The sequence below is a fragment of the Acanthaster planci genome, linkage group LG08 (genome assembly GCF_054643075.1).
Source record: "Acanthaster planci isolate LZ-2023a linkage group LG08, COTS_SCS, whole genome shotgun sequence".
Lineage (NCBI taxonomy): Eukaryota > Metazoa > Echinodermata > Asteroidea > Valvatida > Acanthasteridae > Acanthaster > Acanthaster planci.
Window position 1 is genome coordinate 19512347 of NC_141784.1, and position 11840 is coordinate 19524186.

General features: G+C 44.1%; 1 protein-coding gene across 4 annotated transcripts in view; it reads right to left on the minus strand.

Annotated features, from left to right (window-relative positions):
- Positions 1-11840, minus strand: part of mcc (MCC regulator of WNT signaling pathway) — an 80817-nt gene that overhangs the window by 52775 nt on the left and 16202 nt on the right. For 2 of the 4 annotated variants that reach the window (XM_022231192.2, XM_022231186.2), the window contains exons 2-3: positions 7904-8214; positions 7175-7320 (exon numbers count right to left, since the gene is read on the minus strand). In XM_022231192.2, the coding sequence (XP_022086884.2) occupies positions 7175-7320; positions 7904-8214 (457 nt within the window). Of the gene's footprint in view, positions 1-697; positions 3060-7174; positions 7321-7903; positions 8215-11404; positions 11636-11840 lie in introns of those variants that run through there. The other 2 variants (XM_087139672.1, XM_022231219.2) reach the window with 2 other exon arrangements.

The window sequence follows — 11840 nt, forward strand, 5'->3', positions numbered from 1 at the left end:
GACTGGTTCCCCTATCTTTCCCGTATGTTTCCATCTGAATTATGACCGTGGCAAGAGAGTACCTGCCACTTCTTCAGTTTCTTCAGGGGCTAGTAGATAAACGCTCTGGTCAGCTTGTATCTGCCAAGCGTCACAACTGTACATAACGAGAGCGACGTCTGTCAAAATTTCTGACGTGAATTCGGGAGGGGGGGAGAGATGTATTCATAGGTCAGCCTGCAGACGCTCGCAATGTTTATTGCAATGGGCCAATTAGGCAAGATCAAATATGGAAATTGACCCAAGGAAAGTTACTGATTTACATTTAAGCAGAGCACAGGAATTTGGTTTTGATAAAGATTATTTTAGTGTCCTGTTAAATCTCACAGACCAAACTCAACCTTAACATGTATTTTGTTTATTCCTCCAGAAGCAACAGAACTTTCCCCCTAAAAAAAAATACTATTTATGAGACAATTTCTTGCATGCCTTGGTTACTGTGTTATGTGTATGGTCTACATAAGATCTGTTTTCATCCTGTATAAAGATCCACGAGTTAAAGCAGAGCATTACGTGTATGCTCCAGTCTACAAAACACCAGAAGGAAAAAAAAAGTTCAGCGACACCGAAAGACAAGAAAGTAAAACTTTTCTAAATAAATAAGCTTGACCCACGAGGGAGGAAGTATTTATAAATACACACTGTACAACTGCCTTACCATGTCTGCATTGGTACGTGTTGTCCTCTGTGCTGTCGGGCACACATTACCACTGTTGACATTCGCCATTCTGGGTAACTAATCCCGATCTGCGTTTAACAGGTCAAGCACAACTTGCACAAGTTCCACAGGCATCAAACCATTCCCCTCCTTGGTAAACAAACTGGCCACAACAGGCACCCACAGACACAGCCAAGCCTTGACAAGACGTAAATTTTTCTCTTTATCTACGTCACACAGGTGTCGATATACTCCGATGTCAGATGTCCCGCCTGCAATTTATACAAGCCGACTGCTGAGCCAACAATTAATGTAGAAACATGAGTTTTTTTCTTTCTCTCTGTCACAAGTTGTTGCATCGGGCAAGCCACGACACACAGCACGTCTACACCACTCAACGCTGATAAATGCTAACAGGATGGGACATACACAAACACAGAGTGCACATGCGGTCTTTGTGGTCTAAGGTATCGGCCGTTATTATTATGATTCCTTGGGGAAGTTTGAGAGGTTGTGATGCCCCACCGGAGGGCCAGAAAGTCAGTTTCAACTGAGCCGGAATGGAAGTGCATCACAGGAAAAGCCAATACACTGTAGCGTTTTTGTTCCTTCCGTCAATTAATCCATCCAATGTGTACACGATATGGTCTAAATCCAAACTTAAAAACAAACAAACAAAAAAACCCTGCAGTTGGGCTCTTCGTCAGTACCCCACAAAGCGAGAGAAACAAGACTGCCACACTGGCTGACGCTGACACGATCAGTGAGCTTTTGCGGTGCACGTACACTGTAGATTTCCCCCTCGCAGAATGCTAAGTGGTTTGTCATTAGCTGTCTGCTAATGACTAAGCCTTCCTGGGCCTATCGCGTTAGTGGCAATGTTCGTGTGATGGTGCCAATGTTCCCGGCAGTGCCTAACACAACACATCACCAGCTTTGGTCGGCAGACCAGAGCCACGTACCCGGTGCATCAGCTGACAGATGAAGCTCTTTCTATCCACTCTCCCGGTCTGTCCACCAAGCTGCACTGCTCAATGGATTCTTAAAAAGCTCACATCCATCGGTGAAAAGTGCAGGTACATTACGAGTGCCTCGACAGACAGTACACTGAGCAAGTACAATATTGTGCAGTGAGTACATTCTTCTCTCTCTGGGTGTTTCTCATCAAAAGTACACACATCTGCATCAATTAAGATGTTCTTGTCATCTGGGATAAGCCATCTTGAAGGTTAGCCTCAGCGGCAGATTGATGATGCAGTCTCTGTTTCATCAATATTCCGATCGGCCCCTGTGTCCATCTCCAGAACTCCACCTGGAAGCTAAAGGAGAAATTCCTTAGAGGATGGATGAGGGAAAAAAAGCTGCCTGTTACTGTGGCAACGGCTCCTCCCAATTCAGTCCAAACGTGCTCATCAAATTGTCTGTGCAGTGACCTCTACCATTTGCAAAATTTTCCTCATTGATTACAGATCTCTTCCTTCTAAACCCTCCTAATGCCGTGTTTGAACGAGTGACGATGACTCTGTGATCACAGCTCCCCAGCTACCGAGGCACCTCCCTGACTCTTTTCACACTCCTGTTGTCTCTCGTCAGCTCTGACCTCCCATTAACGGAGGGAAGATGGATCTGTGGTCTCTGCATGCAAAGGGAAGGGGGGGGATGGGAAGATAAGAGACTTGACGACATTTCATCAAGTCGCAGGGCTGAACTATCTTCCCAGCAGGGACCACGGCTTGACATAGCAGCCCCCAGATGAGCCAGATATTTTAAGTGATCCGCAGGATGCCGTCTGTCACGAGATCGTCCCTCAATGAGTGAGAAGGGAGAGCGGGTGTGCTGAGTGCATTAACCGCCTGTGTCTCCTTGCGCACACAGAGTCAGTTGGCATTCAGCCACACGCTTGTTGAAACAGCCATCAAAACTCAGGTTACCAATATCGGAGTTGTCCAATAAAATAGACCGTTTCAGTAAAATTTCTCCGCTTAGCTGTCCACACATAACATACATGAATGTACATTCTCAATGTCAACTACTATGTCCAGTCCAGTGAAGTGAAGATGACTGTAAACTGGTCCAGTTTGTACAGTGAAGCATGCATACAGTTCTACAGAGCCGGCAACACGATGCTACTCTGATGCCTCATCTTTCCCGTGGTTCTAAACCCGATCCTAATGAGAGTCTGGCTATTAGATTCCGCCTCGTCAATGGCATCGAATAACTTCACACATTGACACCGGCAAGAGATGGCGATGGTGCCGTCAATCACCCAGCCGTGAATATTACAATCTGCCGGGCGTTTGCTTCCCCTCCTCCAGCCGCTGTGATAACACCGACTGGCCAAACCCTTCCGACACCGTGCCTCAGTGTGACAATCAACCTTCCACTTCACCTCCCTCTCCCCACCTGATTTTTTTCCCCCTCTCTCTCTTTCCCTTTCCATAAAAGGCCAACGCAATCACCGCAATTCTCTGCCCCAGCGCCGGCTAAACAAATACCCCCACACAATGAGGATCCTTAAAAGCCCCCCCCACATACACACACACACACACACCACTGATCCATGGAGAATTTCCCGTCCCGTGACCATCCGGCCTATCATAATTTCCCTTTTAATGAGAGACAAAACAGTTCAGTGGTTCAGAAATCCCATTACCGGTCTTTTTTTTTTAACTGCTACATGAGGCTGTAGGAGTCTGATAATCTCTTTAACGATCTGGGGTTGCCGAATTTCAAGGAAGTAGCAATTTGAGTTCACCTCCCCGAGATGGTTCTTGCCTTGTTTTATTGCCTTACGGAATTTTTCTTTGTCTCCTATCAACACGGGACCCTTTGGGTAGATTCATAACACATTTGTTTCCTGTGACAATAGCCAAAGAGATGTGATATTTCCTGTTTGGGAATTACAAAAGAATGTCCTTTCCAAAGTCCAAATCCCTAAAGCCTCTGATTCCTTTCCTGCTTGCCTCAGTTCCCGCAGAAAAAAATTCTTTACCCATGACCAAGTTCACAGAACTGTAACCCAATCTTTCACAATTTTTCATTTTAATTTGAAACTGTAAGGCCAAACAAAGTTGTCTTCCTAAAAAAAATAAAAAATCAAACATGTTTCTCACCTTAGTGTACCTAGGACGCCTCATAAATATTCGTTCATCAACAGGTGATGCAAACAAAGCCATCATTATACATGGACTGAAACCTGCTATAACATATTTCTCCTCGTGCTTTGTAGGAGGTACTTGTGGGGTCTGCGCACAGGTGCCCGTCAAAATTTCAGTTCAATTATCATGGGTGGATTTTGTTACCCCCTGGATGAACCACCACGTACCGTCTGTCTAATGCCCCTGACAGAGTAAACATAGCTGGCAAGAAAAAATCTGAGAACCTTATAAAACATCTACAACGTGGCTGCCAAAAATTCTAAGTTTTCTGCTTCTCAACTTTGATTACATGTTTATCACTGAGTCAAGATTGCTCAGAGAGGAAAGCTGCTTCTACATTGTAAACTCTAGATGTACAGTACCTTAGCACATATATTTTACAAAAACATCAAATTGTAATTTAAAACAGAACTTGATCTATTTTTGCACCTTGTACACTGGCACAAAACATTCCATTTATATTGGGAAGCCTAAACATTCCATAACTCTGCAAAGTGATGAAGCTATCAATTTTCATTCAAACAACAATGCGCCGTCTCTCAAAAAGAAGCGGAGATCGCTTTCCAAGGAAAGAGTCCCTGTCCTCCAGTCAATTGCAAGAAATGGAAACCTGCAAATCAATCAACATTATGTTGATGCATCAAGCCTTTGAGCTGCATGAGACAGGTATCCCATTCCACAATACGCGTAGGCCATAGAATGCATTCGCTGACATCCTGTCCAGTATCAAGTTTCAGAGTTGTTTTCAAGAAAAAAAAATCAAATCTTGCGAGAGTGTTTAGGCAATGGTATAACTGTGCACTCATTCAAAAAAGTTCAATTTGTTCAACAGCAGTAATTGTTTGTACCTTTTTCCAAGAGTGGATCCGATTTCAAAGTGCTACAAAAAGCACTCAATTTCTGCCTTCAGAACGTCTGTCCTTTCCAAGAGAACAGTCACAAGCAAAGAGCACGCTAACTTCATTTAGTTCATTCACGGGCAGAATTGACTTAAAAGAGTGACATCAGAGACAACACCAAAGTACATTGCCTTAAGTGCAAGTCCAGAAAAACAGTAAATGAGTATGAGAAGAATATAACATGAAATCAGTGCTCTGGAATATGTGATTGCCAAGTTTTCGGTATTCCAGAGCACTGATTTTATATTATATTCCTGTCAATATACTGATCACGGAGCTACGCAGCCCTTCCATAGTTAAATGAGTATGAGAACTGGCACGAGCAAAAGTGTACAGTACATGAGTGCTGCTGTGTGCTGCAATATTTACGAGATTAAATGTTTACTTTTAAGGAAGCGCCTGCCAAGAAAAAAAAAGCACCACTGAAATTTGAAATTTCCAAACAAAATTTCATGTAAAGTACCCACTGCTTGTGAAAAGTTCAATACTTGCTGACCTTCCGACCTTTTTTGATAACACAATTTTATAATTAGATTAGAGAAGGGCATTTATTCAACGTTGTCATTGTGGACACAAATTAGACGTATACACAAATGTACATTTGTCACAGATAAATATAAATATCATTAATATTATCATGGTTACATAATATTCAAAAGAAAATGACAACATTTAGGTGTTAGGTTAAGCAAATGCTTTGGTACCCTAACCTATGGACAGACAGGCGAGGAGGCAACCAGAAAAAAAAAATAAAGATTTGTTAAAAATCTGTTAGAATCTGTTGCTGACAAGCTCAAAGAAAGCATGCTAGGACAAGGACATATGTGCCTGCGTAACCAACCCTTTCAACCATGGGTCTCTCAGTATTACCACAAACTAAGACTAATGTACCAAACCCCAAATTTATTGAAGCCATATGCCATGGGGAATGTGGTCTCTTCACTTTCTCAACCTCTCTCTCTCTCTCGGCCTTCTGTCATTTGGCATTCAATGCGTGACTATCCGGGGGGTCGGGGTTAAAGAGACCCAGTTTAGCCCCATTATACATCTTGATTACCCGGGAGGAAATTTCACCGTAAGCCCCCCCCTCCCGCAAATTACTGGGGAACGTGACGGCGCGTGGTTTGCCCGGGATGATTGAGATCCGACACCTGGAAGGAGAGTATCATCCTCCGGTCCTGTGGCATCTTTCTCTGTAAATATTTAGGCTGTAGCTGGTTAACCGTTAAACTTGGTAATGTGCGGGGCAAATATCATTTAACTGATTTATGTCAGCGTAATCTCTGGTGCAATAAGATGCCAGTCTGGCTTACAACAACGAGATCCATATTTTGTGATATTAAACCCGTTATCATCAGGTTCATCATTTTCTCCCATTTTTGCTGGCATTTTTTTTATTGGAAGTGGACATCGATACTACGGTAATTGGTTTTGGGAAGGAGGTTCTTTCGCTCCCCAATTGAAATCTGAATTCCAGACGTTGTTCTGAGTGTCTAATTGTATTCAGATCAAAACAGGGCTAACTATGCAATGGACATGTGACGGCAAGACCGGAAACAGGTCTTGAAATTTCGTTGGGCTTGCTGGCCTACCCAAGTAAGAAAGCAGATTAAATTGAGCTCAGCCGTAAAATTTAAATGTAAATGAAATCAAGAAAATAATTCAGTATGTACATACTAAGCAGCTTGGCCAAGAGCTACTCTTATCACAGGGGAATGAGTCACCGTTGAACACTTTCTTATTGTTTGAAAGCCCATCTGGCTCACTGTGTTTGCCAATCCAATCTTCTTGAGCTGGAGAGTACTTGTATCATAACTCGCACACAAACCGATGCAACAGTCACATTGGTACCTCGGCGATTCCAGTCATCTTGAAAATCACATTGGGCAATCTGAGCACTGCCCTCTATGGTCACACAATGCATTCTTTCCTTTGGAATGGGTACCTCATGTCCAACACAAGCCACTAGAGGGCAGTGTTGCAAAAGAGCCACAGTCACAACTCTACACATCAGACAAGACCTAACGAATACAATCCTGATGCAAAGTTGTTGGGACCCAACAATATGAGCGTGTGCCTACATCACATCAAGTAATCCAAACCGACCAAAGAACGAGATTTGAAGTGATATAGTAGCACAAAAAAGTTGAACATTGATAGGATCAACAGAGCTTTAACAACAGCTGCAGTCGAGTCCATCACATGACCGGTCACAGATCCTTCCACAGGTCCGGTAACAAGACAAGTCACAAGTAGCACGGTGAACAATGACAAAAAATAACCCCGTCAAAGTTCACTTGAGCTCCTCACGACTTGGCTGAAGACTGGATGACCTGTGATGGACTTGATTACAGCTCCAAAACTCCCTGCTCCGCAGCGCCAAGATCAAAACCAAACCAAACTGCAGCTGATCTACTTACCGTGTTGGCAAGCTCCAGGAAGTTTCCTCCTCCGGAGGATGAGGAGTTGACGCTCTCCATGAGCTTCTGAAGGAAGGCTCCCGGCTCGGGGCTCATGTCCCTGGCTCCCGAGTCCCTCTCCCAGCTCTCTCTGGCAGCTGACGACGCTGTCGAGAAAAGAAAAACCATATCATCCGCACACTGTCAAACCCGATGGGTGGACAAAACTCAGCATGGTCACTCAGAAGAAACTGGGTCCTTTTGATACATCTCTGATGGCATTGGCGGATCAAAGTGGGGTCCATCTCCATTCTTTTGACAAAGAATGAGAGACAAAAGACTTTTGGGGATAACTTAATTTCCCTTTTTTTCCCGGACACATGCAAAAGCCTCAGAATGTCGCCTCGCTCCTCAGAAAGGGCTTATGAGGCTAAATAATAAAATTCGCTAATTTTTGCCCCCCTAATGAAAATTTGGTTGTGGATCTGCCCTCGTCAGGTGGAAGATTTGCAAACCAAGCGGTTGCACTTTTGCACAACCTTGGATCATCACTTCAAATACTCTCCTGAGCTTGTCTGTAACTGTTCCCCGTCAACAGAGGGCGACATTTACATCTTCTGGTCTAGATCACAGACTTAGACACACTTGTAATTTTTGGTAGGTGAAACATTTTCTTCATAACAGAATGGTGCAAGCAAATGTTGTGTCTACATTAAGTCTGTAGTCTAGAAATCCCCCCTAACTGTTTACCTAGGCTGTTGTCGCTGTTGGGCCAGGAGCCGTATTTGTTCAGCACCCGGGGCAGGTTGGGGTCGCTGCCCATGCCCACCGAGCCTTGCCCCTCCCCTTCCAGCTTGCCGTCCAGCTCCCCGAGGCTCGGGTGGGAGGAGAGCCCACTGTCCTGCTTGGTCAGGGAGCTGATCTCTCCCTTGAGCTTGCGCTGGCAGCTGATGAACTCCTCACAGGAGATGCGGCCCGTCTCTCCAGCCCCCAGCTGCTCCATGATGTCCTGCACAGCATCCTCCATGTTCAGTTCTCGGCAGACGACTAGCAAATCGTGTCTGGAGATTTCAAATAAAAGAGGAAGATTTGTTAGTGCGATCACATAATTTTTCAATGTCTTATTAGTGAAGTCTGGTTAAGCGCGGAGTGCTTGAGTATATGGGGAATAAGGACACAAATGGCAATTTCTGTATTCAGTCGTGAAAGTGAAACAGATTTGTCCCTTACAAAATGCATTACAGGCTTTGCTGACTTTTTTTTTTTACATAGACTTGTTTATGTGCTTCTTGTTAGACAATCTTTATATACCAAATCAAAGATGAAAAGCTATGCACTGGTACATAAAGTAACTTGTCACGTTAAAAAATCTCGGAAGAATAATCTTTCAATGTATACCTTCCTGAAACTATTAGTTTATTAGTCAAATATTTATTTAACACAGATAAAGTACAAGCCCGCTCCTGGATGCAAGTTTTTCACAGGGCTGGGAAACGATGCATTAGAAGCGATACTGCAGGCTACCTGAACCAATGAGGAACAAAATCAGAGCTGAGGGGTTTTTCTGCCACCCGTTAAAGCCAGTCAGGATCTAATTTCACGGTGCTGGCAAGCAGAAAAACACTATCAAGCAGTTTTGCACAATTAAATAATAGCAAATAATACCAGTAGTTGGCAACCTGCGACGAGCAATATGCAACACATGACATAAGAAATTGGTAGTCGTGTTTTTTGGTAAGTGGAAAAAGTCTGTGCTTAATAGATTTGGAAGCTGCTGTTAAATTTAGCCTGGGGGGTTAGGGGTCTGGCTCGAACCATGTGCTTCGACCTGCATGAGCTGTGCAGGTGTCAGCCTCACCCATTCCCCTTAATTCATTAAACCGGGTGATCCCTTTATTGCACGGCCGACCTGGCAGCCAATGGGATGGAAAAAAAAAATTCCCGAGCCACAAGTCCGACAGATGCTTTCCCGCTCCCGGAACAGTGAGAGATCTAGCGGTGTATCAGCGATGATGGGGACGTGAGTGTTATAAGAGAGGGTGAATATTTTAACAGACTGTCTCCCGAGGTTCACGCGAGTAGGTCCACCCACGGGTGCGAAGTGTGAAAAATGTATGGTGTGTGGTTTATAGTTCAAACAAAAACAAAGCATAGAAATGGGGAGAAAAGTATCTCGCTATTTCATTTGTAAGCAGAGTTCCCGTGAAAAGCTCTTTGTGATGAACCACCTGATCAGGCTGATTGTCTTCACTCCGACTTCACACAAACACTTCGGCACTTTCAGCAACAGATAAAACAAATGGGAAAACGAGGATGATAACAGGTCCCTATTGTTTTATACATACACGTACGCGCAGACTACTTCTACACGTAGAAGAAGATCTTCATCGGACCCAAATCAGATCACACGAAGAGATGCTACAGTTGTTTTCTGTTCCAATATTGGGAGTAATTTTTTTGGGGGGGGTGTATGTAACTTAGTTCGATCTCAAGCATCATCCCCTATTTTGAATGAAGCTCATTTACAGATGTTTCATCTGATACGCTGGACAAGCTACAATTCGTGACACCATAGTATGACATTTTTGAGGTTGAACACAGGTTTTTTTCTATTGTTCTAGTGACCTACTTTATGATTCAACAATGCCTCCGGCATTGAGGAACCATATAGTCCTACATGTTCCGTCATCAGAGCCAACACACATCATCCCCTCATGAGCACCGTTGAGTCATTCCAACACAAAATCGAACAAATGTCAGGGGAAAGAAGCCGGTGAGGTGACCGACTCACATTTGGACGAAACCTCAAAAAGAATCCCCATAAAACATTTTAAGGAGACCTGTTTTGGGGGGGGGCTCAAATAAAAAGAGAATGTTGGTGCAGTCCTGGTTTCTGGGGTCTGTATCAGAACTATGCTAAATCCTATGGAAAGGACCAAACCATTAGTTGGATTCTGCAGCACTGGGAGAGGGCCAGGTCAACATACTGAAGTCCACTTCGCTCTCAGGCCGTGAATGTCCTTAACAGCACTTACCATCATTTGGAAGACAATTTGCTTTGCTTTAAACATTGCTGTTGAAGATCCTTATAATCTACCCCTCCCCCCGAGTAGACATTAAGGACAAGGGGCAGAAATTAACGCGCGGGCACGTTCGCCCACACCAACAGAAAAAAGGCACTCTTTGTGGTTTGCTCATGCAGACATTTATATAAGGGAGTAATCGTATTACTAATGGTTGGATGGATGTTGGGGGGGGGGGGAGAAGGCGAAGGGAAGGGTAGAGGGAATGAGTATCGTTTGAGGATCACAGGGGAGGAGGAAAGTACAGTCCACTCCTGGGGTGGAACTCGAGGCGAAAAATGATTCACGGGAAAAAAAAAAGCATTGAGTTTGGCTGAGCGTGCGTGATGGAGAGCTCGGGTTCTGAGATTAAACGGGGATGACACGATTATTTACACTGACTGCTAAACACACTTGGGGTGGTAGAATTGGGGGGGGGCCTGGGAGAGGGTGAAGAGTGGGTGCTGGGTGACGGATGGGCAACGCAAAGGACTGAAGCTGAGACAATGAAGGATGAAGACTCCATTGTGCTAATGTTCACAAATATGTTCCCTGAGACGATGCGCGGATACTATTTCATCGTCGGGCTGTCAATTAATGTATCTGGGACGGTGTCCCGTTACTCCTTTTCTTGCGGAAGCTCATCAATATTCATAACGACACATTGTGAGTATCTGATGACAAACGCACTCCTGAACCACTTGCCCCTTGAAAAATTGATGAAGCTGGAATCTGGCTCTGCCAGCAATCAGTTCATGAGGAAACCACTTTGACGGAGTTTTACTTCCAAACTATTACAAAGGTGTGCATGTACATACATGTATGTATGTACCATTGTTCCCAACAGCCCTCAAAGTGCAAAGATGCGATCATTTTTCTGGGGCTCCATAATGTGATTGCTTCAAATCCTAATTGGACGGAATATATTATTCAACAATAATGCGCATCAATGCTTCCGCGCGCAACTTGTGAGCATAACGTATATGCAATTACTCCCACTCTCCTTTCAACTGTTTCAATCTTGCATGTACACTGTACCACAAAGCTTTCTCTATGATTATCCAGCTGACAGCAAATGTAATTCCACTCATCAAAACTGTGAGAAATCTCATCGCTCTCTTTGCTGGTAAAAATGCATCCAACTTGTATCCACCCTAAAACTGGATTTACCACGTATCACGATACTTACATGTATACAAGCCATCATCGTCCCGGATTTTTATCCTTTGACTTCAGGGGACAGAACGCTCTCACCTTGCTTGATTAGGAGCCAAGAAGAACATCTGTAACCTCTGATCAGTGATTAATTAAAGGAGCAGTGTGCTCTTGGTTTTTCTGACAAGACAGTGCCTGCGCAACAGAAGCAGTAAGTCTTCTGCACTTGCCAGCGCTCCTTTAAAGACTTAATTTCCAGCCTCATGGATGCCCTTCATTCTTGACTGCTGCCGAGTGCGGGTTTGGTTTACAAAGCAGCAACGAGACAAATCTGGGGCACACTAATATTGACTCTCGAAGCATTCTAAAGTCCGATCACATAATCGAGATCAAAACAGCTACAGTACGGCACATGACTGAGTATTCTGAATAACACGGGTCACTGACAGTGTGAGCATGAGCTGAAGGAA